Below are 22,455 nucleotides of genomic sequence, written 5' to 3'. Positions count from 1 at the left end.
TCATAGCTAAAGTCTCCATTGACAGTAACTGTAAAATAGTTCTAAGAGCTTAGCTTGTTATAGCTTTTGTGACCATTAAAACATCAAGAAAATGGATTTGGAAGCAGGGTGCTACAAGATTTATTTCAAGCATTTTTTCCGCCTTCCCTCTGTTTTCAAGATGTGCTTTGGTCTTCCTATTTTGTGGTGCTCTGACAGTATTGAGCTGGGGTGGGTGTTTGAACTCCTGGTAAAGTATAATGGTCATTTGGGCTTGCAGAAGTTGAATGCTTTTAATTAGGTCTGAAAAGAACTCAACTCCCTTTAGTTACTAGTAACAGCTTTTAAAATTTGTTTTCTGAGCTGCTGCCACTCTTGGCAGCCTGAAATACAAACAGTGTTAGAATCAAAGGATGTAATGTCAGTGCTTTTTTACAATATGTATGTACATAAAAGTATATCTTCCTTTGAGTGGTTATTACCTTGATAGTACAGTTCTATGCCTAGAGGATGAAGCAGCTGGTGGTAAGATATGGTAACATTAATTTCTATGTTGTTGACTCAAATCTAGCCTGGGTTAGCAACAGAGAAAGGTCATTGCCCTATCACACATTTATTCAGGCCTTTTTTGATTAACTTGGCTGTCTAAAAAATAAAAATATTCAGTAAAGAAAAGCTGAAAAGGGGCATTGAAATCAGTTGCTGCTCAAATAATAATATATTGAAACTTCCTTATGTGATCTGTGTAAAAATTATTCAACAGAAAAAAAAAATCAAGTGAGGTGTCTTGTTCCAACAGTTTTCTGTATATTTAATACTTCCTCTTTTGAATGCTAAGATGATTTTCCTTGTGCTTTGCTCTTGCATATTGCAAAAGGATAAACCAGTGTACACCACATTCGAGGGGCTTTTTTGAGTGCTGATTCTTCTTCCTTGAATCCCTACAGAAAAACCACATTTCAGCTTTCATCACTTTTCCATTCTCTTTTTTTAGGAGAATTTGGAGAAGTGTGCAGTGGACGCCTGAAGCTGCCTTCTAAAAAGGAAATTTCAGTGGCCATCAAAACCCTGAAAGTTGGCTACACAGAGAAGCAGAGGAGGGACTTCCTGGGAGAAGCCAGCATCATGGGCCAGTTTGACCACCCCAACATCATCCGGCTGGAGGGAGTCGTCACTAAAAGTAAGGAATTCCAGCTAAATAATTATCTGATTTGCTGATCAGTCAAAGGAGAGAAAAAGTGAATTATGAATGAAGTCATCCAGGTTTACGCTCTGCAAAAAGCTCAATAATAAATTGGCAGGTTTAATAAACTCCAGAGTTAGGAATTGCTCCAAAATTGCTCCAAAAGGGCCAGGAGACACTGGGTGATGATCTGGTAAGGAGTCGTGGAGACTGATGAGGCTTCCTAATTGCACTGACCTTCACTGTGTTCTGCTTTCAGCTAAGTCATTAGATTTTTCATTAGCACTAATTAATGAACAGTCTAGCTAGTACAACAACTGGTTCTAGTGAATCATTAAATAAAGCCAAACTTTTTCCTAGATGGTTTTCATGCAGAGGAAGTACTGCATGGGATATTCAATACGTACAAGCACAAGGCATGTTAAAGCTCCAGAATTCCAGAATTCAAACATCTTAGTAAAAATCTCAAAGAAGTCTTGAGGATTTAATCTATCAGTAGTAAAATTAATTTTATCTCTGTCCTTATATATATATATTTACTTAAATGCCTTTTCTAAATCTGCTTTTTGGTGTTTTGGTGCTTAAGTTATGTTTTTGCTTGGGTTTTTTTTGGTTTTGTTTTTGTTAAAGCATATTCTTCATTCTTGTTTATGATAACAAATCACCTTCTCTTTTTGAGATCAAAAAAATTTAACTGAAACCTCCATGTACATGTGGTACCCTCTTGGAAAAGTAATATATTTCAATAACCCTCTTCAGCCACATTTTCTATATATCCACTGCAGAGTGAAGAGATACATTTAGCAATCAAATTTATCTACCTATATTAGTTATTAAGTGGGAGATCAATAATATTTTATATGAGGCAATCTTAAAAAAAAAAAAAAAGGAGTGCTCCAAGATTTTTCATGGGAGCAAAAAACATTGGAGGGATATTTTCTTCTTCGTCCCAGAGGACCCTCCTGGCAAAGCAGGTCTTTGCCATTTCCGTGGTCAGCTTGGAATTTGCTGGGGATGTTTCTAGTTTAGGTGGATAGAAACATACCACACAGTTTGGGTTTAAGTAGATGGTTTTATTAGTTTGAAGAAAATTTTGGTTTTTAATTGTGTGATTCAAAGTTTAACAAAGATAGGCATGAAAAAATTTCATAGCATACTGCTGAAAAGTATAAGAAATGAAAACCCCACCAGAATATGTCTAAAAGTCACTAGTGAAAGGTATGTAAAACACTACATGTTGTGAAGAGTCACAATTATAATAATAATAATGCCTTCTCTATATGTGATTCATGAAATTCTATTTTGCTGATTTCAATAACAAAGAAATTATTGTTTATCTTAGGTCTCACAGTCCTATTAGGAAAGGTCTGCCTGCATAAATTGAGGTTATCTCCTGCTTTGTAGTGACACACATTTTGTACAGTCAGAATAAGATTTGCAGTCACAAAATCACTTGAAACACCAGCATCAGCCTGCACACAGCTGAGCTAAAATCTTTTGTTACATTTTGTATTCCTGGAGCACTTGAGACAATAATTTAATTACTGTACAGGCAGGAATTTGTGCCTTGCTCTTAAATGTGCATACTAATTCTCTCTGTACTCTGTGTGAGTGACTTTTAGTGAGTTTGCCACTCAGGTGCATTCACAGCACTGCTGTCTGCTTTGGGGGGCTGGGGGAGGAGGTCAGGAGTGCCAGCTGCCCATCACATCAATGTGTGAGAGAGCAAACTGAATATTCCCAGCTGAAGCCAATAAAACCTCAGGGGTACAACACCCTCTGCAGATAGCTCCAGAACGGGAGCTGAGAAATCCACTCTGGAGCTGCTTTTTACTGGGCAAAAGTATATGGCACAAACTAAATATAATAATAAATATAATTATTTGTTTTAATGGACATTCTGCAGGGTGATAGAAGGACAAGAAGCTTGGGATTTTCGAGGGGTTTTTTGTTTGGTCTTTTTTTTTAACAAATCAACCACCACATCAGGCTTCCAGCCTTGCCTCCAGTGCAGAATTGTTCCTCTGCTCCTCGTGGATTTCTGCATTTCCCAGCTGCTGCCCTGCACTCCTGGGCACACTGTAGGCAGCAGTCTTAACAACCAGCACACATGTTCTGCTTAGTTTACTAATAATTTACAGCAATTTGCAGCCTGCTATTCTAGTAAACCTGGGCAATGCTGTTGACACAACTTGTTATCATTTATAAACGGCTGAGCTTTGATAAATGGATGCAGAAGGTTCTTTTAAAACTTCAGAGCATGTGATTCTTATTATGGGCACATTTCCAACTGAATGAGGGTGAAACCCTGCACTTAGACTTTTGGAGTGTGGGTGAGCAAGGCAGGAAGATGCTCCTGTAATAATTTGGAAGATATATTTCTTACTCTAATTTAGTTCTTCTGATAAAGTCTCATAAAATTGCCTGAGTTTGTACAGAAACCAGGCACCTGTCTCCTGGCTTCAAAGTGCAGGGCAAAGTAAATCAATTTATCATAGAAAATTTTGGATAGCCCTGTACTTGAAAGGTCCAGCAGCATATTCTGGGTGTTACCAGAAATCCCTTTGAATTCATGTTACACACAGAGTGCAAGTTAAGTGCTTTTTCTTTAACTAAGTATTTCTGGCTAGCAAGACTAAATATAAATAGATTTTTTTGTTTGAGCTTTTACATTGTTAGATCTCTTATCTGTATCATATCATTCAAGACTAATATTCTGCGTACGCTATTTCCTACTGGTGAATGGATGACAGTCAATCAACTAGTCATTAGTGTGACTCCCACAGTATAACACATCATTTGTACCACAGAAAGAAGATATTTGAGCCCATTAATTCATAATGTTCTTCTCTGTATTAAACTCATTCTTTGAAATTACTATTTTTCTTCTAAGATTTCTATTTGGTAGAAGCTGTATTTTTTGAAAAGCAAACAGAAAAAGTTGTTCCCATTGACAGCTTTTTTGATGGCTTTCTTCTTCTTAATTAAGCTGGGTACCTTTTTCAAGCCTCATGCTGTTCAGTTTTAAAAGCTAAAATTTCACCATGCCCATTTACAATATGCAGGCCTTTTGTCCTACTTTTATGGTCAGATGCCTTCCTGCATTTTATGTGCAATAATAATTCATCTCCTTAAATAACTTCATGGTCTTACCCAGCTTTCTCTCTACCACAAAGAGAAAATAAGCAAAGCATTAGTAAATATTATGAAATAATCAAATCCATATGATGGTAAAATTAGCAGGGCAATGACCTTGGTCTGAAAACTTCCCTGTCATCACATGGTTTTTTGCATTACTTTCTCTCCAGCTTGTCAGAGCTGCATAGAAAATCTTGGTTGTGTCACAAAATGCCCTAGGGTGGAGGGAATGGTTTCAAAAACTGGTCTGAATATATCTGGATGAGTTTTGGGGAAAAAAAAAAAAAAAAGGCTTTTCAAGGGCTGTTTCCTTAGAGTTTGCCAGTGCCCTGTGGGTGCAGCATGTTCAGGTCTCAGCTGTGTCCAAATTTGCACTGTCAAGGATCCCAGCACAGAGAAAAGGAGTGCCTGGAAGGAGGGAATGCCCATCTTACAGCTCTGATTCTCTTTCCTGTGCCCTGTGTTTTATTGTGCACTTTCCTTTCCATCTGTATCTGCACCCAGCCTCAGTTTGCCCACATATCTTTTGTTTCCTTTCTAAATGTAAAGGAATAATGTAAAAATTATCCTTGGAGTTAGGAAGATTTGGACACAATCCTAAAATGTTTGGGTTTGCTGATGGTATTCCAATGTGTTTCTTTGAAAAGCCTGACCCCTGTGCTCTATTTCCAGGTAAACCAGTTATGATTGTTACTGAATATATGGAAAATGGTTCCTTGGACAGCTTCCTACGAGTAAGTGCAACAGGAAACTAAATGGGGCAGAAGTGGCTCTTGTTCTGGACTTGTTAGGGGTCTACTGCCACTCTGCACTGATTCATCATCAGCTCTTGTTGCTTGATATTTTTTTTATTTTCATTTGGGTTTGTGAGTATCATGATGTGCTCAGAAAGCCACTTTCCCAGCAAATGGGATCTGCTGGTCCATTTGCAGTAAGCATTATTCCAAAATTAAGGCAATTTTGGTTGCATTAGTGTGTCATATCTATTAAAAATGAACAAAACAAAGCAACATTCTGGCACACAAAAAATGAGAACTGTTTTTCTGGAGGCTGAATTATGACTGTAATGCAGTTATGCTTATTGGTTGGCAGTCTCTATGTCTAAGCAAGAGATTTTCAAAATGACTAGATTTGTGGAAATTTTATCAGTAATGAAAAGTTGAGAGAATAGCCCCATACCTGAGGATGTTAGAAATGTTTAGCTAACAACATGTACTGGCCTGTTTTCTTTTTCCAATCTTAGACACACTAATGCTGTGGCTGATTTATCTTTGTTTTCTGTCAAAGTTGGTAGTGAGCCTAAAAAAATTCAAACGCTCCCCGCGTCACCAAGATTTACTTGTGGCAAAACAAGGAGTGTAGGAGAAGTGAAATCCCATCTGAGGGGAAACACTGGTTTAGTTTTAATTTGTTAAGGCAAACTCAGCTTTGGCTGGGAGACTGCTTTGGTTCTGCCACGGTTGAATGACATTATCCCCCAAATTCATAACATTGAACTAGACATTTAACCCCAAAAGGGGATAGATTGTCAACCTTAGTTTCTCTATGTACTATATATGTTATGGTGTCCACTGGAGCATGTAAAATACATATAAATAATGTGTCAATATAGCTGAATGAAATATCTCTGTACTGAACTATATATATTTTGTTTAGACTTGAAATCCTTGAAGAGAGCCCTGAGGAAGGGAGAATAATTTCTGACTGCACAGAACAGTTGTTCAGCTTGTTCTTTCATTTTACTGTGATTTTTTTTTTGGTTTTTTTTTACTACTGTTATGTGGAAACATAGATAAGAACCTTGTGACTCATTAATATCACAGGCAACTCAGGCCCTATAACCTTTTTATAAATGCCTTTTGGAACTACTTAGTTTGCTTTCCTCATTGCCATTGAGAGGCTCTCTGAGCATCTGATTCTGTTCATGGCTAGAAACCTTCTGGTTTTTAGCGAAATCTTTTCCAGAGTCTATATAAAATTCTCTTGTGCTGGCTCTGATAAAAAAGGGACAGACAACTGCTAAGAATCTTTTAAAATATTAATTTCTTCATGAAGGAGAATTCTAAGAGACTCGTTAGGGATCCACGGTGTCATATATTTGTCTAATGTTTCCAGTGGTAATATTACCCCCAAGTACACTAACCAAAAATGAAAAATGGATGCAATCAGTCTGGCAGACTGATTCATGTCAGATCACCTCATGTGACAGAGCCAGCTCCCTTGTATTTAATAAAATTCCAGAAGCAGCAGCACGAGGAGCTGGAGAGCTGCCCATGAGGTTACATTTACAGCACTGGGGAATTCATCTGAGAGCTGCACTACAGCAAATGCTGTCCTATTGTCTATACATCCATATATCAATATCAAAAGTAGATGTTAGCAAACAGGATTAGTAATAGTTGGGAGATATGAATTGTGCCCAGAAGTAGATGATTGGAAATATATCCAACTAATGCTTTCTAGGCTTAGTCATAATGTGTTTCAGTAATTTTTGAATTTTTGAAATGAGTTTAAAGCTAACAGAATTTGAAAGCCATTGATTCAGATCAGCATTTTCTTTTGTTAAATGAATTTCTTGTGTAATAGAAAACTTTCATTAGGCCATTGGGGATGGCTTAGATTTTCACTAGAAAATCCTGTGGCCTTGCAGGGAAGTTGGACATCTGTTTCTGTAATGTTCTGACACTCCAGTCTCAGGAGCACACACGACTTAGATTTATGTGCTGCTTTCACACGTCCCCCATCTAGGAAATTAAAACTCTGATGACAGCAAGAAGGGGAAAAATGAATTTTTATCTGAATTGCAAATCTGTCCCCTTCCCTCAGCTGATTGGGAGACCAACATGTGGCATTTAAATCATAACGCCTGACTCACGAGCTCTTCAGCTGAGGAGCTTCCAGGCTATTTATGAAAAAAATCTATGCAGGAAGGAACATGAGCAATCCCTGAGATGACATTTCCAATGTTTTCCAGAAGCATGATGCCCAGTTCACAGTCATCCAGCTGGTGGGCATGCTTCGAGGGATCGCATCTGGCATGAAGTACCTGTCAGATATGGGTTACGTCCATCGGGATTTAGCTGCTCGTAACATCCTCATCAACAGCAACCTGGTCTGCAAAGTCTCAGATTTTGGTCTCTCTCGTGTACTGGAGGATGACCCAGAAGCTGCTTACACCACAAGGGTGAGTCCCTGTGTTCCTTTACCTTTTTAAAATTCTTGTTGGTTGTGGCAAAGACTCAAATCTGATGGAAATCTGAAATCTGAGGGTGTGGGAGGGCAGTCAGTCCTGTCTGCCCAGAGGTGTTCAATAAACCAGGAGCTCATCACAGTTATTTTTTAAAATTCATGTCCTGGAGAAAAGAGAAAATGCCCATACAAAAAGTATGGCTTGTGTTAGTAGATTACTTTTCTTAGACTATGCAAAATTCTTGGCTCCGTTTCTTTCTCCTGGATGTGTAAGGGAGCGAATATTACAATTAAAGTCTGAGTTCTTTTGGCACACAGTAATTTAAGCCTTCATGTGTGCTTTGAGAAGTTTTAGTTACACTGCTGATTTAGCTCCCACACAGTAAAAAAAAAATCCTACCCAGTGAATTTTTGTGTGTTTTCTAGCATGATAGGACATATGTCTGACTGGGGCATACTGCAATCACTGTTCTTTCAAGGGTGTGTCATTATACCTGCTCTTGTACCCCTAACTGAGTAAAACAAAAAAATGCATATCTGAATATCACCCTGAATTACACTTCCATTTTTTTGTGGAAGCCTTCAGCATTATATATTTATGTGTATTGCACTATCTGGTTGTTCATTTTAATGCTATTTATAGTGGATTTTGTTAGTTTTACAAAAAGTGACGTTAACATCCAGTATCTTAGTCAAGTGTCATTTGCATTGCTCACAGTAATCACCTCATCTCCACTGTACAAACCAGATTAAAATGTATCAGCATAACCTTAATGTGGGTTTTCTAAGGTTTGTTTCATTCCTGAACACTGACAGGAGCAATCAATAATTTTAATAGTTTGCATGCTGCCTTCCTCATGATTGAAATAAAATAACGTGTGAGAAATGAGTGAAGAAATGACAGATTTCTTACACATTATATACTCATACATTAATAGATACATTTATCATACCTTCATAACATAGCAGGCATAAAGACTCTATTCTTTACTTGACCTTTCAGTGTTTTCTTTGCCCTCTGATAAACTTTGCCATGGAGTTAGAAATATGCATTATATAGCACTTTAGAAAACTGTCTGCAGAGATCTGCAGTGGTTAATATGAGGAGACATTACTAGGAGAAATCAGTGTTCATTCTCAGTAGTGTTACAGCACTAATTAATAAATATTATAAAGATATTATTAATTATTAATTAATTGATAATAAAAATAAAAATAGGTGTATTGCTGTGTCAGATACTTGTTTGCTCTCTTAAAATCAAGCTGAAAATGAAGCATTGGATGAAGCTGTCACATCAGTGACATGTCTGTGGGTAGCTTGGACAAATCAGGGTGCACAGGGTGTCAGTGTTTTCCTCCAGTGTTCTGTGTGAATTTCCTCTTGTTCTACCCCTGCCACCTATTTTCTGAGTCTACCTGCTTATTTGCAATTAGATAGTGAAATCAGATGGAAAGAAACTATTTTGTGAAGTGTAATCATCTGTGTTCAGTAAACTCCATCTGGCATTTATGGTGTGTGTGCAAACTGCTGCAGGAAGATGCTCAGATAATTAAAACCTTCAAATACAACTTAGGACAAATTGAATTTTTCTTTCAAGAGTTGTTGCTGTGAATATACCTGTGCCACATGTTGGCTCTGAGAGAAGAACAAGGCTACTTGATATTCATCTTTTTTGTTCACATTTTGCTTTGAAGTGAGTCCTATGTAGATGTCAGGGGAGTGTTTCCAGGTGGGATGTTTGATCCCCAGCTGAAAAAAATGGGGATCACAGATGTGAAACAGAGCTTCACTCCACTGGCAGAGAGATGAACAGTTTGTGTTCCTGCTGCTTGGATATTTCACAATACACAGGACCATTTTCTAGGCTTAGCACATTTTGCAACCACTAATTATAGGACCAAAATAGTGCCACTTTTTAAAAATAATGGCATCATCTCAAACTATTTCATACCTAATAATGGAATTGTCCCAAACTATTTAATGTCTTTAAAACTAAAGGATGACAACAAGATATTTTAAAAAGCAACAAAAAAATCTAAATTTTAACTCAAATTTCAAGCATTACAGAGTGTGTATTATATTGATGTCCTCCTGTCCTCCAGCTCTTTCTACTCCCAGTTGTCCATTTAGTATCAGTGGTGCTAGGAAATTTATAGAGTTAGCTGCAAAGATGGATGCTTTATCCATTTAGGCTCCTTATCTACCCCTATTTTCCACCTGTAAATGTCAAAGCCTGAGAATGATTTCACTGCTTTAATTCATAATTGCAAGTCAGGATTGTTCTACCCCCAAGAAGCCCAGCCAGGCTTTCAATACTCAGCACTGCCTGGGTGAAATTTTATGTTGTGCTGTTCTCAGAAGCTATGTCTGAAGCTTTGCATTAAGGCTATGAAGATGTATCCTTTTATACATCAATAATTTATGTATTCCTTTATATATCAATGCACAATCTGTGATATTCATGCTATTGTACCAGAAGCCTGAAGGACAATGCAAAGATCACAAGTGCACATGTGAATTACAGGGAATCAGGAGTTGTAAGGAACTTTCCTACCTGAGAGGGTCATTTTTTACCTCCTGAATTATTGTCACTGCCTTGATACCACAAAAGGCCTTTGGCTGCCTGGGGTCTGCCTGCTTACAGAAGCAGAAGCCAGCATGTGAACCAGGCTGACTGTTTGGATTTTTTAATTTTTTCACCAAGTCTTTGTGCCTGAGGGGATGTGCTGTAATTATCCACATTCTCCATGTCTATTCACTTTTAATTGAAACACTGAGATTGTATTAAAATTGTCATTTTCGAATGGATCTGGTTTATCCTTATTATTTTTCAGATGTCTGTATGACAAGTGGGTGGACTAATGACACACTATGAAGTGGAAGGGAATTTAAGCAATCATAGTTGCAGAGGGACTGTAATTATGTCTCTCAAAGACAATATTTGGGTGTTCTGTAGATGAACTTTGACTATTTAGGCACACAGATACATCACCAGTATTCATGGCATTTTAATGTAAATGCAGCCTGTGCTGGACAGAAATCAGTTGTGTTTTGCCTATATGCAAAATCACAGTGATGAAATCTGAATGTATTGAAGGGTGTGGTAAAAAAGGATCAAAACCCCCATAAATTCTCTTGCTCCAAAGCACAGAGGAGAGGAGCAGTGCTCTGTCATCACTGACTACTCAAGGAGGAGATGATCTCAATATAAAACACGCAGGGACTGACAAGCAGCATCAGATAATGTCAGGTGTGTGAAAAGGGAAAACTGGCTCATCTCACTCACATGAATCTCTCTTGTTCTGTGCCATTAAGATATCTCCTGGCCTCTCCTAAGTCCTGGTATAATGAATGAATGTCAGGCTTTTACTTTCAGCTCTTTTTGCAAACTCCTTCTAGTAATTCAGTTAGAATCCATTTTTCTTGATTCACTCCTCCCCAGGCCTGTGGCTTAGGTGCCTGTGGCTGTCACCCTGTAACAGATTATAAATCAGAATATTGGAATGGGTTCTGAAGCCCTGGAAACAGCTGCCTTGTGCTGGAGTGCCAGACGTGCTCGAAATAAATTGAGGACTTCATTGACTTTAGATGAATTATGTTGGAGAGACAGATATTGCAGGAATAGCAGCTCCATCTACAGAAGATAAAACTTTTGGTTACTCCTGGCTCACTGATTTCCAACCCTGAGAGAGGTTCTCTGACCCAGAGTGCCTGGGATTTTGAGCTGAAGTAACAAACTCTTACAATATCTAACACCAAACCTGTCTTTCTACTCAAATTTGGGGAGCTGGGCTTTATGATGAGCATGTCCTTAAAGGCAGACCATGACAAAAATATATAAAAACTGTACTTATCTTCAGAAAATAATCAGTAAATATATTGCTGTTCTTAAACTATTCCAAAAAAAAGACTCAGCAAAATCTCTTTTTAAAAATAATTATGACATTTTTATGGCAAATTGAGGAGCAGAAGAGCAAAATTACACTTTTAGACTCTGTTCACTGGCAGTTGATTTCTTTTTTTAACTACATTTTAATTAATATTTTTGAGTTATTTATGGTAATGCTATGTGGATCTACAGGTTTGTATAGGATTACAGCTGAGAGTTAGCAAAGAGAATTTGAAAGCCACTGATTGCAAATTGCAATAAGGATCTGGGGTAGATGCACCTTCTTTTTTCAGTAAAGGAAAGCCAGAAATTGTTTCATTGAGTTTCTAATCTTTCTTCAATAAAGCAGTCCCAAAATGTGAGGACACTAAATTAATGTCCTTTTTTTCTTTTTTTGTAAAAGTGTTTCTCCAATTGCATAAATGACTTTTTACATAAGATTATAAAGACCTTCTATCCAATATGAAAATCCTACCTTGTCTAGTGAGACATGTCTGATTCTCTTCATCATGGTGGGGTCTTTGTTGATGTAAATTTAAGATGTGGCTTTCCCTCAGGATTCGTGTTCTTTATTGAAAACCAGGGCTCACTTCTAGCATAGAAAACAGAGAGATTGATTTCTTTATCAGCCTCGCATCTAAAACTGTAAGTGGATTTCTTGTGAAAACACGAGGCTACAGGAGAGCTTTCCTTGTTTCTTGGCTGGGCCTTGGACTCGCTGAGGGCCCCTGGACACTTGTAAAGGGAGCTTATTAATTGAGTATGAGAAAAACAAAGTAATTTTTATGTTCTTGGTACTGTTCTGGAGCAGCACTGGGGATTGTGAATAAAGTTATAAAGAATGGGAAATACAGTGTACTCTTTGTGACTAAAGACCATCATCCAATAGATTAAATTTCTGAGAGAGAGAGAGAGAGATCAGGCTCTTCATCTGGCTTCAGTGATAAAACAGTGGTTTCAAACACTCCAGTTTATCTTCTGTGTCCTCTTCGCTGGTCTGCACGGGATGTGGAAATTCGGTGTTCACCTGATTTTTAGGGTTGTGTGTGAAATGAAGGATTGTCTTTTGATAGGGAGCTCTGCTAAACAAAATGGGATCCGTGAAAACCATATGCCAAGCCAATCCCCTCCCTGACCTTTGCCAAGCCTCTAAGGCCTATCCAGTGACATTTTGGAGGCCTAAACCGTAGTCTGAGTCGGGACTGCCTGTGTTGTTTATACTTAATTTAATTTATGCAATATTAGCCATGAAAATGAAGATGCTTCAGTGTAGTTAGACTGTATTTAGGTTTCTAATTAACACTAATGCCTGCATTTCTATTGTTAATCAAGCTAGTGAGTCTAAAGCTGGTGATTGTACAGCTACCCTCAGTGCAGGTACAGTTTATGGGAGTGTAGGCAAAGCAGTAAAATATTTAAATCTTTTTTTTTTCTTGCTGGTTACTCAGTGGAAGTCAGAGCACTCTCTCCCCACAGAGGTGGTTGTGAGGAGAGGTGTGTGACTGGAATATAATGGAGGTGTCAGAAGCACTGCAAAGAGCTGGTTTGGTGTGAAATCAAAATATATTCTGTACACGTTATGCATAACTGGAAATAACTTTAAACTCTCACAGTTTTCTGTACTAAAAGACATTCAGTCCAGAATTGCCTTCAGGAACAAGTTCTGCACTGCTATCATTTAGAACTTCATTTTCTCATGTGTAACCCTCAAAAAACTCTGTCAAAGTTGGCATCACCAGTAAAATGTCTCTTTCCTCTAATTCTCACATTTTAGAAACTCAGCCTGAGGTTCCTTATGTGCATTTTGTTAACTTGACCTGCAGCACCAAGTGGTGGCCATGACCAGAGAGAGAGGTTTCCCCTACCTACCATATTAATTGTACTGGTAGCTTCAATTCTCTTTAAGTTTGGCATTTAATGGTGGCTTGTTTCTCTTATGACTGTAAAAAATGTCCAAAGACACTCTCCCAGCTGACATTTTTTCACTCTTCCCTCCGCACAAGTGACTCCATCTGAATCTGACTTTCTTTGTCAGCTGGAGGCTTGGCTTTAGTGAAGTGAAGCAACATCATGGCCCCTTATTTTCCTTGAATATCCCAGAAAACCTGGTGAAGCCATGCAGGGAATTCACTTCAACGCCTTAAAATTAGCCAAATCCAGCTCTCCTGTGCTGTGCAAAAGGACCTGGGTTATAAACAAGGACCTTGGAGTGTTTTTTTCACCTTTAATGATGTATGACTGTCGTGGCAGTTTTAAAACATTTCATAACTGAAAATCAACCAGACTTGATTTATCATTTACTTTTATCTGTGTGAATTATGCTACACACTCACATACACATAAATATATAGAAAATATATATATGTATATATATATGTGTCTATAAAGTATGTATGCTGTAATATAATAAATCTATATTGTAGGTAGATAAATCTATGGTAAATCTACTAGATATCAGTAGATTTTGCACTGAAATGTATTTTACTCTCTCTTTTGCTCTTATGACAAACAGCAGCAGCGTTTTCCAGCTTACACTGTTTTTCTTACACCAATATCATAATAACTGAGACTCTCAGAGATAAAATAATCAACCACAAAAAATCATACTTGTTGCAGGACAGTCAAATGGACTCTCTGGTTTTGTTTTGCTCCCAGGGGGGCAAGATTCCCATCCGATGGACGTCTCCAGAAGCTATTGCCTATCGGAAGTTCACGTCAGCCAGCGACGCCTGGAGCTATGGGATTGTCCTCTGGGAGGTGATGTCTTATGGGGAGAGACCCTACTGGGAGATGTCCAACCAGGATGTGAGTAAATTCTTGGCTGAGCTGTGCTCTCAGATAAGGGATCAAGCTGTGAAAGGAGGCCAAGAGCAGGTGGCTCTGAGTTTTTGATGGTGACTTTGGTGATGGTGTGGAGATGAAAACTGCCAGATCACCCTGGTCAAGTAAAAGTTCATTAGAACTTTAAAAACCCACCATCTTCATAGCAGAGTGTTTTGGACCTCTGAAGGAGCAGAGTAGAGTATTTTATCCCATTGGTGGTTTTCTGTAAGATGATGCAAATAATTCCCCTGCAATGAGGTCATTGCCTTTTACATTCCTTAGCTCGTTGTTAGAAAACCCTTCTAAATTTCCGTTGATCCCCTTTTGGTTCCACTCGTATAATATCCTATAGAAGTTTTCTGTAAATGTCAAATGCACAGAATAAATTGCTTTTGGCACTTGGGAAAAAGAGAAGCAAAGCATTTCTGTTAAGAGTTTAATGAAACCAAAATGCTTCTGGAAGTAATCAATGGATAAAATAGAGAAGGAGGGTGATCTGATTAGACTTCCAATACAGGTTTCTTTGTAACATTAGTAAACTGTCCAAGCCTGCAATCCAAATGATTAATGGAGCTCTCCCAGTATTTTTTAAAGAAGCATAACATTTCCCCGAAGATTTTTTATTATGTCTATTTTGAGTTCTTTTTCTGTTGTTTTATTAATTTTAGATTTATTCCACGGGAGTTTCTTATGGACCAAATTTTATGGAGTGCAGTCACTCACACAAACAGATTTTCCAAGGAGATGATATATATTGTTACTAGTTTTAAGTTAAAACAAATAAGTCAATTACATAGTTGTAGTCAAACATTTTTCTGTACTACTTTATGTTAAACAAAGAAAAAGAGAAGAAATCTTCCTTTTAAATGGGTACCTCTGCAACCCAAGTCTCTGCAGAAAATGATACATTTCTTTTAATTGGTAATGAATGTTTTTATGGAAATTAATGTATCCTGTTGTGCAGACTGATCTATTAGTGGAATGTCTTTAATAATATCCCATTAAAATCTAAAATGGAAGGATTAAACTATTTATGTACCTCTCCTTCATGGCTGCTTAAAGCATTAACTGCTCTCTTGTCCTTGTTCTGATTTAGAATAGTTTCTTCTGCTTTGCAATTAATTGATCCAGATGAAAAGGAAAGATTAACAGAATATGGCTTTATCATTTTCTACATTGAATTTTCTACATTGTTGTTTTTTATTTATGGGGCAATAGATACTGTAGGCCTGATCAAGAGGTGTTGGATTCTAATGAAAAGGCTGAATTAAAAATCTTCTGGACAACATAAATTCTAAAGTAATCTTGGTTTTGCGGGTGTCCATCTGGAAAAATTACAGAAAATCTAGACAAATTGTATCAGCCTAGGCAAATTATAAGGAATTGGGCTTGCACTGCCTAGTAGAAAATGTATAGTCATCCATGAGGTAAGTTTTAAAAATATTTTGTTGCCCTGTGACATCATCCACAAGACCTTTTGTCTGTTGGTTCAGGATGGCCCATGAGAGGGCAGGTTGATTTTTCAGCAGGGTAGACTGTTTTTCCTGTTGGTGTTTTGAGCTTTGCATCCACTGGAGGATGTGAAAGGGTTGTTTTTTCTGCTGTTATTTTTGAGTTCAGTGTCCACTGGAGGATGTGGAAAGATTGTGTTTCTAAGGGTAATCAGAGGAGAGATATCCAAGACCTTTTGAAGTTTGGTATACTTAAGCAAGCTCTTCCTAACTGCGGCTTTTGTTTATGGATTTATTTCAAGTGAGTGTGAGTTTTTGAGATCCTTTCCACACACTCACCTTCTTCAAAGTCACACTGTATCTTAACTCCCCTTTCTGCATGCCTAATCGACTGCCTGGTTTACTTTGCAGATAAAGGAGAGACAATTAGTGAATAAACACGTTTGTTTAAACACACAATGTCCACGTTAACGTTCTCACAGCTGATAACAACTCAAGTTGCTGTGAAGTGCCTTTAAGTTTGCACAAACTTTTCTCCTTGTGCAGGTGATTAAGGCTGTGGATGAAGGGTACCGCTTGCCACCTCCCATGGACTGCCCAGCTGCCTTGTATCAGCTGATGCTGGACTGCTGGCAGAAGGACAGAAACAACAGACCCAAGTTTGAGCAGATTGTCAGCATCCTGGATAAGCTGATCCGTAATCCCAGCAGTCTGAAAATAATCACCAACGCGGCGGCAAGGTGACATAGTAGATCTTGCATTGCTCATGAACCTCTTTGATTCCTTCATCTCCTGTAATTAGAATTTGTTTGCACTCTTTACCACCTTCTCTCTTGAGAGAAGGATTTAATATTTTTATTTTTATCATTGCTGGGGTTATTTTATTATTTATCTGCTATTATTTATCCAATTTGTGAAAGATTTTTATGCTAAGGATATGAAACCTGCTGTAAGACTGAGCAGTTTTTTTGAGAAAAACACAGCTGGCAGATTTGGCCATCGTGGGGTTTTCCTTTTCCTTCTGCCCTTTGGTGGTGTTGTAAGTGCTTAGTGTTTCACAGGTTACAGCCAGCCATGTTCCTAAGTATCTTTCTGAATTGAGTCCAAGTACACTTAGGCTCTTCTCTGACAAGTCATGTTAACTTTAATCATCTGAGTAATCTCTTTTTTTTTCTTTCAGTAGTGCTCACAGACCTAAAAATGCACTTACACTCCCTCTTAGATCAATGTATGAACTAGGAATTAATTTTCAACCTGTGCAATGTTCCTAATTGCATTTAAAACATTCATTTTTAATCCTGGGTTTTCAACACACTCTGGAACATCATCACTATGATGAGATAAGAATTATCTCATTGAGAGAGAGCAGCTGAAGTGTGTGTTGACACCTAAGGGCATAATGAAGATGTGGTAAAAGAAGAGCTTTAGTTAAGTAGTGTAATAGAGACTCGGTTTGTACAATGCACTAAAATGTCATATTCTTACTGAAGGAGTGTAAAAGTATTTTTAGCATGAATGGTAGTGCCAAATCCTCTGTCAGCAAAGCAGGCAGAGTCAGAGAGAAAAGCACCCTGCTCCTCTGCTGCTTCAGAGCTGGGCCCTGGAGAGTGCTGTGTGTGTCACTGGGCAAGAGACCAGAGCCTGACACGAGGCAGGTTTCAAAAGGGAGCACAGAAAACCTTGCTGTCAGACCTCTCCTTGTGAGGCAGCACACTTCCCACCGTGGCAATTGGATGGGAAGGCTGAGGGAAATGGAGCAAAGGCAGTGGGAAGAGCTGCATTGATCCTGCAGCCTGCTGTGCGACTGCCATGGACCTTGCCTCCTCCTTCCTGGCCCTGGCTTTGTGCTGCATCCTCAGCCAAACACTGGCCACTCTAATTACCTCCTGCTGCCATGCCAGAGGGCAGAAAAAAAAAGAAAAAATGGGAGGGGAAAGGCAGTGATACTAATGGGCTCTGCTTTTAAATTTATATGTTGAGAGAAGATGGCTCGCACAAAATTATGTTTGAATAATTTTGCTTGGTGAGTGTTTAACACGTAGGAAACCAACATGCTTACAGAAGCAATTATTTCTAGGAGATGACAGGAAAAAACCCAACAAACAAAAAAACCCCCACAACACATTTTTGGAAAAAACAGCAAACTGTTTAACACCATTTTCTCAGTCAAGTACATTTCTTCCAAAGGCATTGCACCACTATGTGGCAAACTGTTGGTGCAAAGAATGATTTTATAGGGATGTGCTGCAGCAATCTGATGACTAGGGGAGCTGGAAATCATAACTATCCTGTTTGGGTTTAGAGCCCTGATTGCAGAAACCAGGGCTGCATGTTTTTCATTCCAAACAGAAGTAAAATATGTGTGGTCTTGTTTGTGGTCCGTCCAGTTGCAGATTTGAACTGCAACAGAGATAAAAACAGTGTGGAACCATAATTTCCAGTTACCTGTTCATAGCCAGTAGAAGCTGATATCCTCTAGTGGTGACCAAATTCAGTCTGAGCACTGTTTCCACCTGCTGGGTCCTATGCAGGGGCTCCACAGGGGGATATTTATTGTTCCCTTTTGTCTCTCCTGTTCCATTCTGTGCTTTGTGGCACAGACGGTGGCAGAGGCTGCACATCCCTAGCACAGTGCCATGCTCTCAGCTCATGGGGAGGCAAGGAGGGAAGGAGGGAGGCTGCCTGCATGGTAGGGAACCTCTCACAGCTGCTTTAGGTGAGCTCTCAGTGAAATGCTCCTCCTGCTGCTCCTTGGCTTTGATACTGAGTGCATTTCTGAGGAGAGCAGCATCAAAAGTGATTTTATTCCTTCTTTTCTTCCCAGTTACCCCTCCAGTGCCACATCCCTGCACATTCCTAGGCAGTGTAGTCTATCTCCCTCACTGCCTGGTGACACACAGGGCACTGTGGGGTCCCAGCATGGGAGTTCCCTCTGTGGAGGAACTTCTTGCAGCTCAGGGAATGTGTGATCTGTGATCTCTCCGTCTCCTCCGTCAGTGTCTGCACCAGCCCAGCCTGTCCTTAAACACAGCCACAAATAAACACCAGTGAGGGGTGCTGGGCAGCCCTGTGCCATGAAATCATTGTCAAAGCAGACTAATCTCAACCCTTGGACTAATTTCAAACCTTAGACATGGCTGGAAATCTGCAGCCAGCTCCACAGCCCCATGGTGGCACTGGTGGCAGGTGACAGCCTCTGGTGCTGGTGGCCAGGGACGGAGCCTGGAGGTTCAGCAGTGCTTTTTGACAGGCTGACACAGAAAAATGAGACAGAAAAATGAGAAGTGAGGCTTAAAATGGGCTGGGGCCTTGCCATAGCCTTGTGTGCAGGAATGTGTAAGTGATACTGAAGGGCTGTGGGTCAGGGCAGCTCCTGGAGAAGGGGACACAGTGGGATCCCAGAGAGGGACAAACATCAGAGCAGGGGGAAGCACTCAGGGACTCAGCCCTGAGGGCTCTGGGGATTCCATTGGCTCGAGCGGCTGCTCTCAGTTGTTATTTGAAGCTGCAGCACTCCCACACTGCCTCTCCTCCTACCCATAATAAGCAATTAATCTAAGTTATAGAGGTCCCAGCTCTCTTCTAGCTGTGTCTGTGGTGCTACTGGAGGAATGCTAAAGCTTCATGCCCACCATATGCTGGTAGGTGTTCAGAATATACTCGGTCAGGGGAAAAAATGTTTAACCTGATGACGTCTGGTGCAGATGCAAAACCTGTCTCTTCTTACAGATTTTGGGGCTGATGTTTGTTTAAAACAGTCACAGCACCATTGTATCCTATTTAAAAAACATATTTCTGGAGGTGCATGGATTATCCCTGTCCTCTGGGTGCTGGTTGCTGTTAACTGACCTCCACTGGAGGATGTGCTTGGCTGAACATTTGATTCCAGGCTACAGCCCAGGCACGTTCTGCACTAATACCTCACAGAAGAGGAGTCAAAGCCTTCAATTCCCCCTCTCCTTTAAAGTTTTCTATCCCTTCAGGCCACTCCATGGTATCTAATAATTTCTTGATACCCAAGAGGACGTTTTTATCCTTATTGATCATGGTTTTGCAGACCATTCTACGTGCCTTTGAACCTCACACTGACAAAAGGTTTTTGTAGCCTCAGCACAGCAAACGTTTCACAATACCTTTCCTGGTGTTGTGTTTCATCTCAGATTCATGTACAAATTCCATTTCTATTCCTTGTAAAGTACAGAGTATGGCTGATTTCTTTCTTACCTGTCTAAATTCACTTTTTAATCAGGTGGCCACCCTGAGCTCTTGCTAATAAGACCTGCACTGGTTCTGGACACATGAGGTTTTTGTGTCCCTTAGGCTGCCTGAAGTTAACCAGCTCTGTAAGGGGCTGTAGGAACAGAACTCAGTGCAAGCCATGTGGTTTTCTAAAGCACAATCTCATGATATTTTTATTTGATTTATGTCTTGCTGTTCTTTCCTGTTTTCTGAACATGATGTTCATTTTTCTAACAGAGTTCTTTGGTTGTTTGGATATCTTTAGGGTGGGAGTGAGTTCATCGTTCTTCCAGTTTTGATCAATTTCATTATTTTTCCTCTTGAGCTTATTGTTTTTTCAGCCCACTGTGTATTACTTCACATTTGTGAGCATTTCATACAGATACAAAGCAGATGGAAACTTTTCTCAGCCTGGGCTGGGGAGTCAGAATCACTTCACCCACCTGCAAGCAAGTTGGTGAGGCTGAAATGGCTCTTTAGCTGTTGTTTCATTTCAAAATTGTAACTTGAGTCATGCAACTGGAAGTACTTTGTGTACATTACAAATCTGAAATGGACTCTTGAATTTTTTTTGATCCATTTAACTTTTTTCACTGATTTATATTTGTCTATTTTTTAAATTTATGGGGTTTTTTTATTCTCACTTAAATTTATGATTCTGCATTTATATATATACATACATACGTGTATATATATATTTACAATGTATATTACCATTTTATGCATATGAATCTTACTCTTACATGGCCATTTGAAAAAAATATATTTAAAACATAGTGTGTAATTTAATATATTTAAAGCCTTTATGTGCCCCAAAGCTGTCATAGTACAGTGTGATCTTGAGGTATAAGGTTTATGACACAGGATTCAGGGAGCTCAAACATTGTGGCAGCTTTCCCATATCTGCTGAGTGTGTTCACATCTGTGATGTAGGGGGGACTGAAATCATTTAGTCTTCATGAACCTATGGAACAGAGTTAATGCACAGCCCTCATTTAAAAGAAAATTGAAATTTTATTTTAATTCCTTTAGAAATTCTGAATTTCTGCCAGGCCTCTGATTGATTGCAAAATTGACATGGAATCTGCACCAAAAAAATTCCGACCTGCTTCTGTGTTTGCTTTTGGTAGTGTGAAAGTCAGTGTCAGGTATTGCTGTTGTTGTTTTTCTTTGCTGCAAGCACATATTTAGGAGAAGAGGAAATAATTGTATTGCAAGGAAGGGGAGAAAAACACCTGAAAATTCAGGATATTTCAGAAAAATCATAACTGAAATTCTTTTCTTATAGCCCAGAAAATTTAGGGGATCAGGGTCAGTTGTTCTTTGTGATGAAAAAACATGTATGAATAATTAATTCCTCATACATTCCTTTTCATGGTAGCAAGTTGTTTGCAACCCTGCCCTGATTTGCTGAAATTTGATGTGTAGTTTGAAACACTGGCTGGGTAATTTCCTTGAGCAATCTTTGGAAGGGCTGTTATTTGTGAGTGATTGTTTGCAAGGGTTCACTGCTAAACACCTTCAGCTTTGCTGTCTCTCATTGTGCTGCTCTCACTTCTGTCATTCTGAGACATCCAGGGGCAGTACTTACAATTTAAAATTTGCATTTTAAACTTTGCTCCTCACAAAGTTTATTTCCATTTAAAATCTGGTAATTTGGTGGAAACACTCTACATTCTAGCTTGGTAGGATTTTTATGAAAATCAAACTCAAAAAAGAGCAGTGAATAGGGCAAATAAAAAATTCAGACTTGCTCCTTTTTGCAGGATAATTCAAGCCCTGTTTTTACAAAAATATTTGCAATGAAATTACTGTTTAGATTGGCTGAACACTTTGTTGAGAAGTTTCTTTTTTTTTGCCATTCTGGTCAGAAGGCTTCAGATGCTTGACATATAGTGCTGACCTGCTGTAATATTGTTTGTTTGCTTCCTGTGTTAGGAACAGGATGGAAGAGAGGAGGAGATTTCAGTTTTCCTTGGATGCTGTCAGGGTCTTAACAACAGGGTTTGAGTTTGGCCAAATGCTCTGTAGGGCAAGATTCTGTGTGGACTTTAAGCTTCATTTAAAATCCAGCAAAAACCTAATCTGTGTCCTAAACCCAGACTGTTCGCTCTAAAAGAATTCAAGCAATGTAAAGTTAAAACTCCAGTTCTCTCTCCGAAGCCTGCTAAACATAAAATTGTGAATTTATGGAAGGAGGGGGAAAAAGGAAACTGAACTACAAATCACAAAATGGAATGCAGTAAGTCCTACTCCTCGGTGTCTAAGCACAGTTTGGATTGAGGGCATAGACTGAGGAGGTTTTTAGGGACTTCATTCAGCTTTTCAGACAGAAAAGCCCCGTTTCCACCTGATTTTCCTAGTGGTCATTATTACTCACTCAGCCACTGTCCCTTCAAAGTGAGGGATGGAAGTGAGCAGGGCTGGCTGTTAACAGGGACAGTAAAACATCTATTTGCACTTTCACACCTCTAATTCGGTGAAACTCGGGCAGGAATTTACTGCGGGTTGGGGTTGGGTGCTCTGTAATTTAAATAGGAATGCAGCTGGACCAGCGGGTGGC

The 22,455-nt window shown here is 39.1% G+C and overlaps 1 protein-coding gene across 2 annotated transcripts in view; it reads left to right on the top strand.

Moving 5' to 3' along the window:
- The window catches only part of EPHA3 (EPH receptor A3), a 176,339-nt gene that overhangs the window by 143,505 nt on the left and 10,379 nt on the right, over positions 1 to 22,455 (top strand). For both annotated transcript variants that reach the window (XM_077174600.1, XM_054654880.2), the window contains exons 11-15: positions 974 to 1,159; positions 4,973 to 5,034; positions 7,275 to 7,484; positions 14,035 to 14,184; positions 16,200 to 16,393. In XM_077174600.1, coding sequence (XP_077030715.1) covers positions 974 to 1,159; positions 4,973 to 5,034; positions 7,275 to 7,484; positions 14,035 to 14,184; positions 16,200 to 16,393 — 802 coding nt within the window. The remainder of the gene's footprint in view (positions 1 to 973; positions 1,160 to 4,972; positions 5,035 to 7,274; positions 7,485 to 14,034; positions 14,185 to 16,199; positions 16,394 to 22,455) is intronic.

The sequence above is a fragment of the Agelaius phoeniceus genome, chromosome 2, assembly GCF_051311805.1.
Source record: "Agelaius phoeniceus isolate bAgePho1 chromosome 2, bAgePho1.hap1, whole genome shotgun sequence".
NCBI classification, from domain to species: domain Eukaryota; kingdom Metazoa; phylum Chordata; class Aves; order Passeriformes; family Icteridae; genus Agelaius; species Agelaius phoeniceus.
This window is presented reverse-complemented; position numbering and strand designations above follow the sequence as displayed.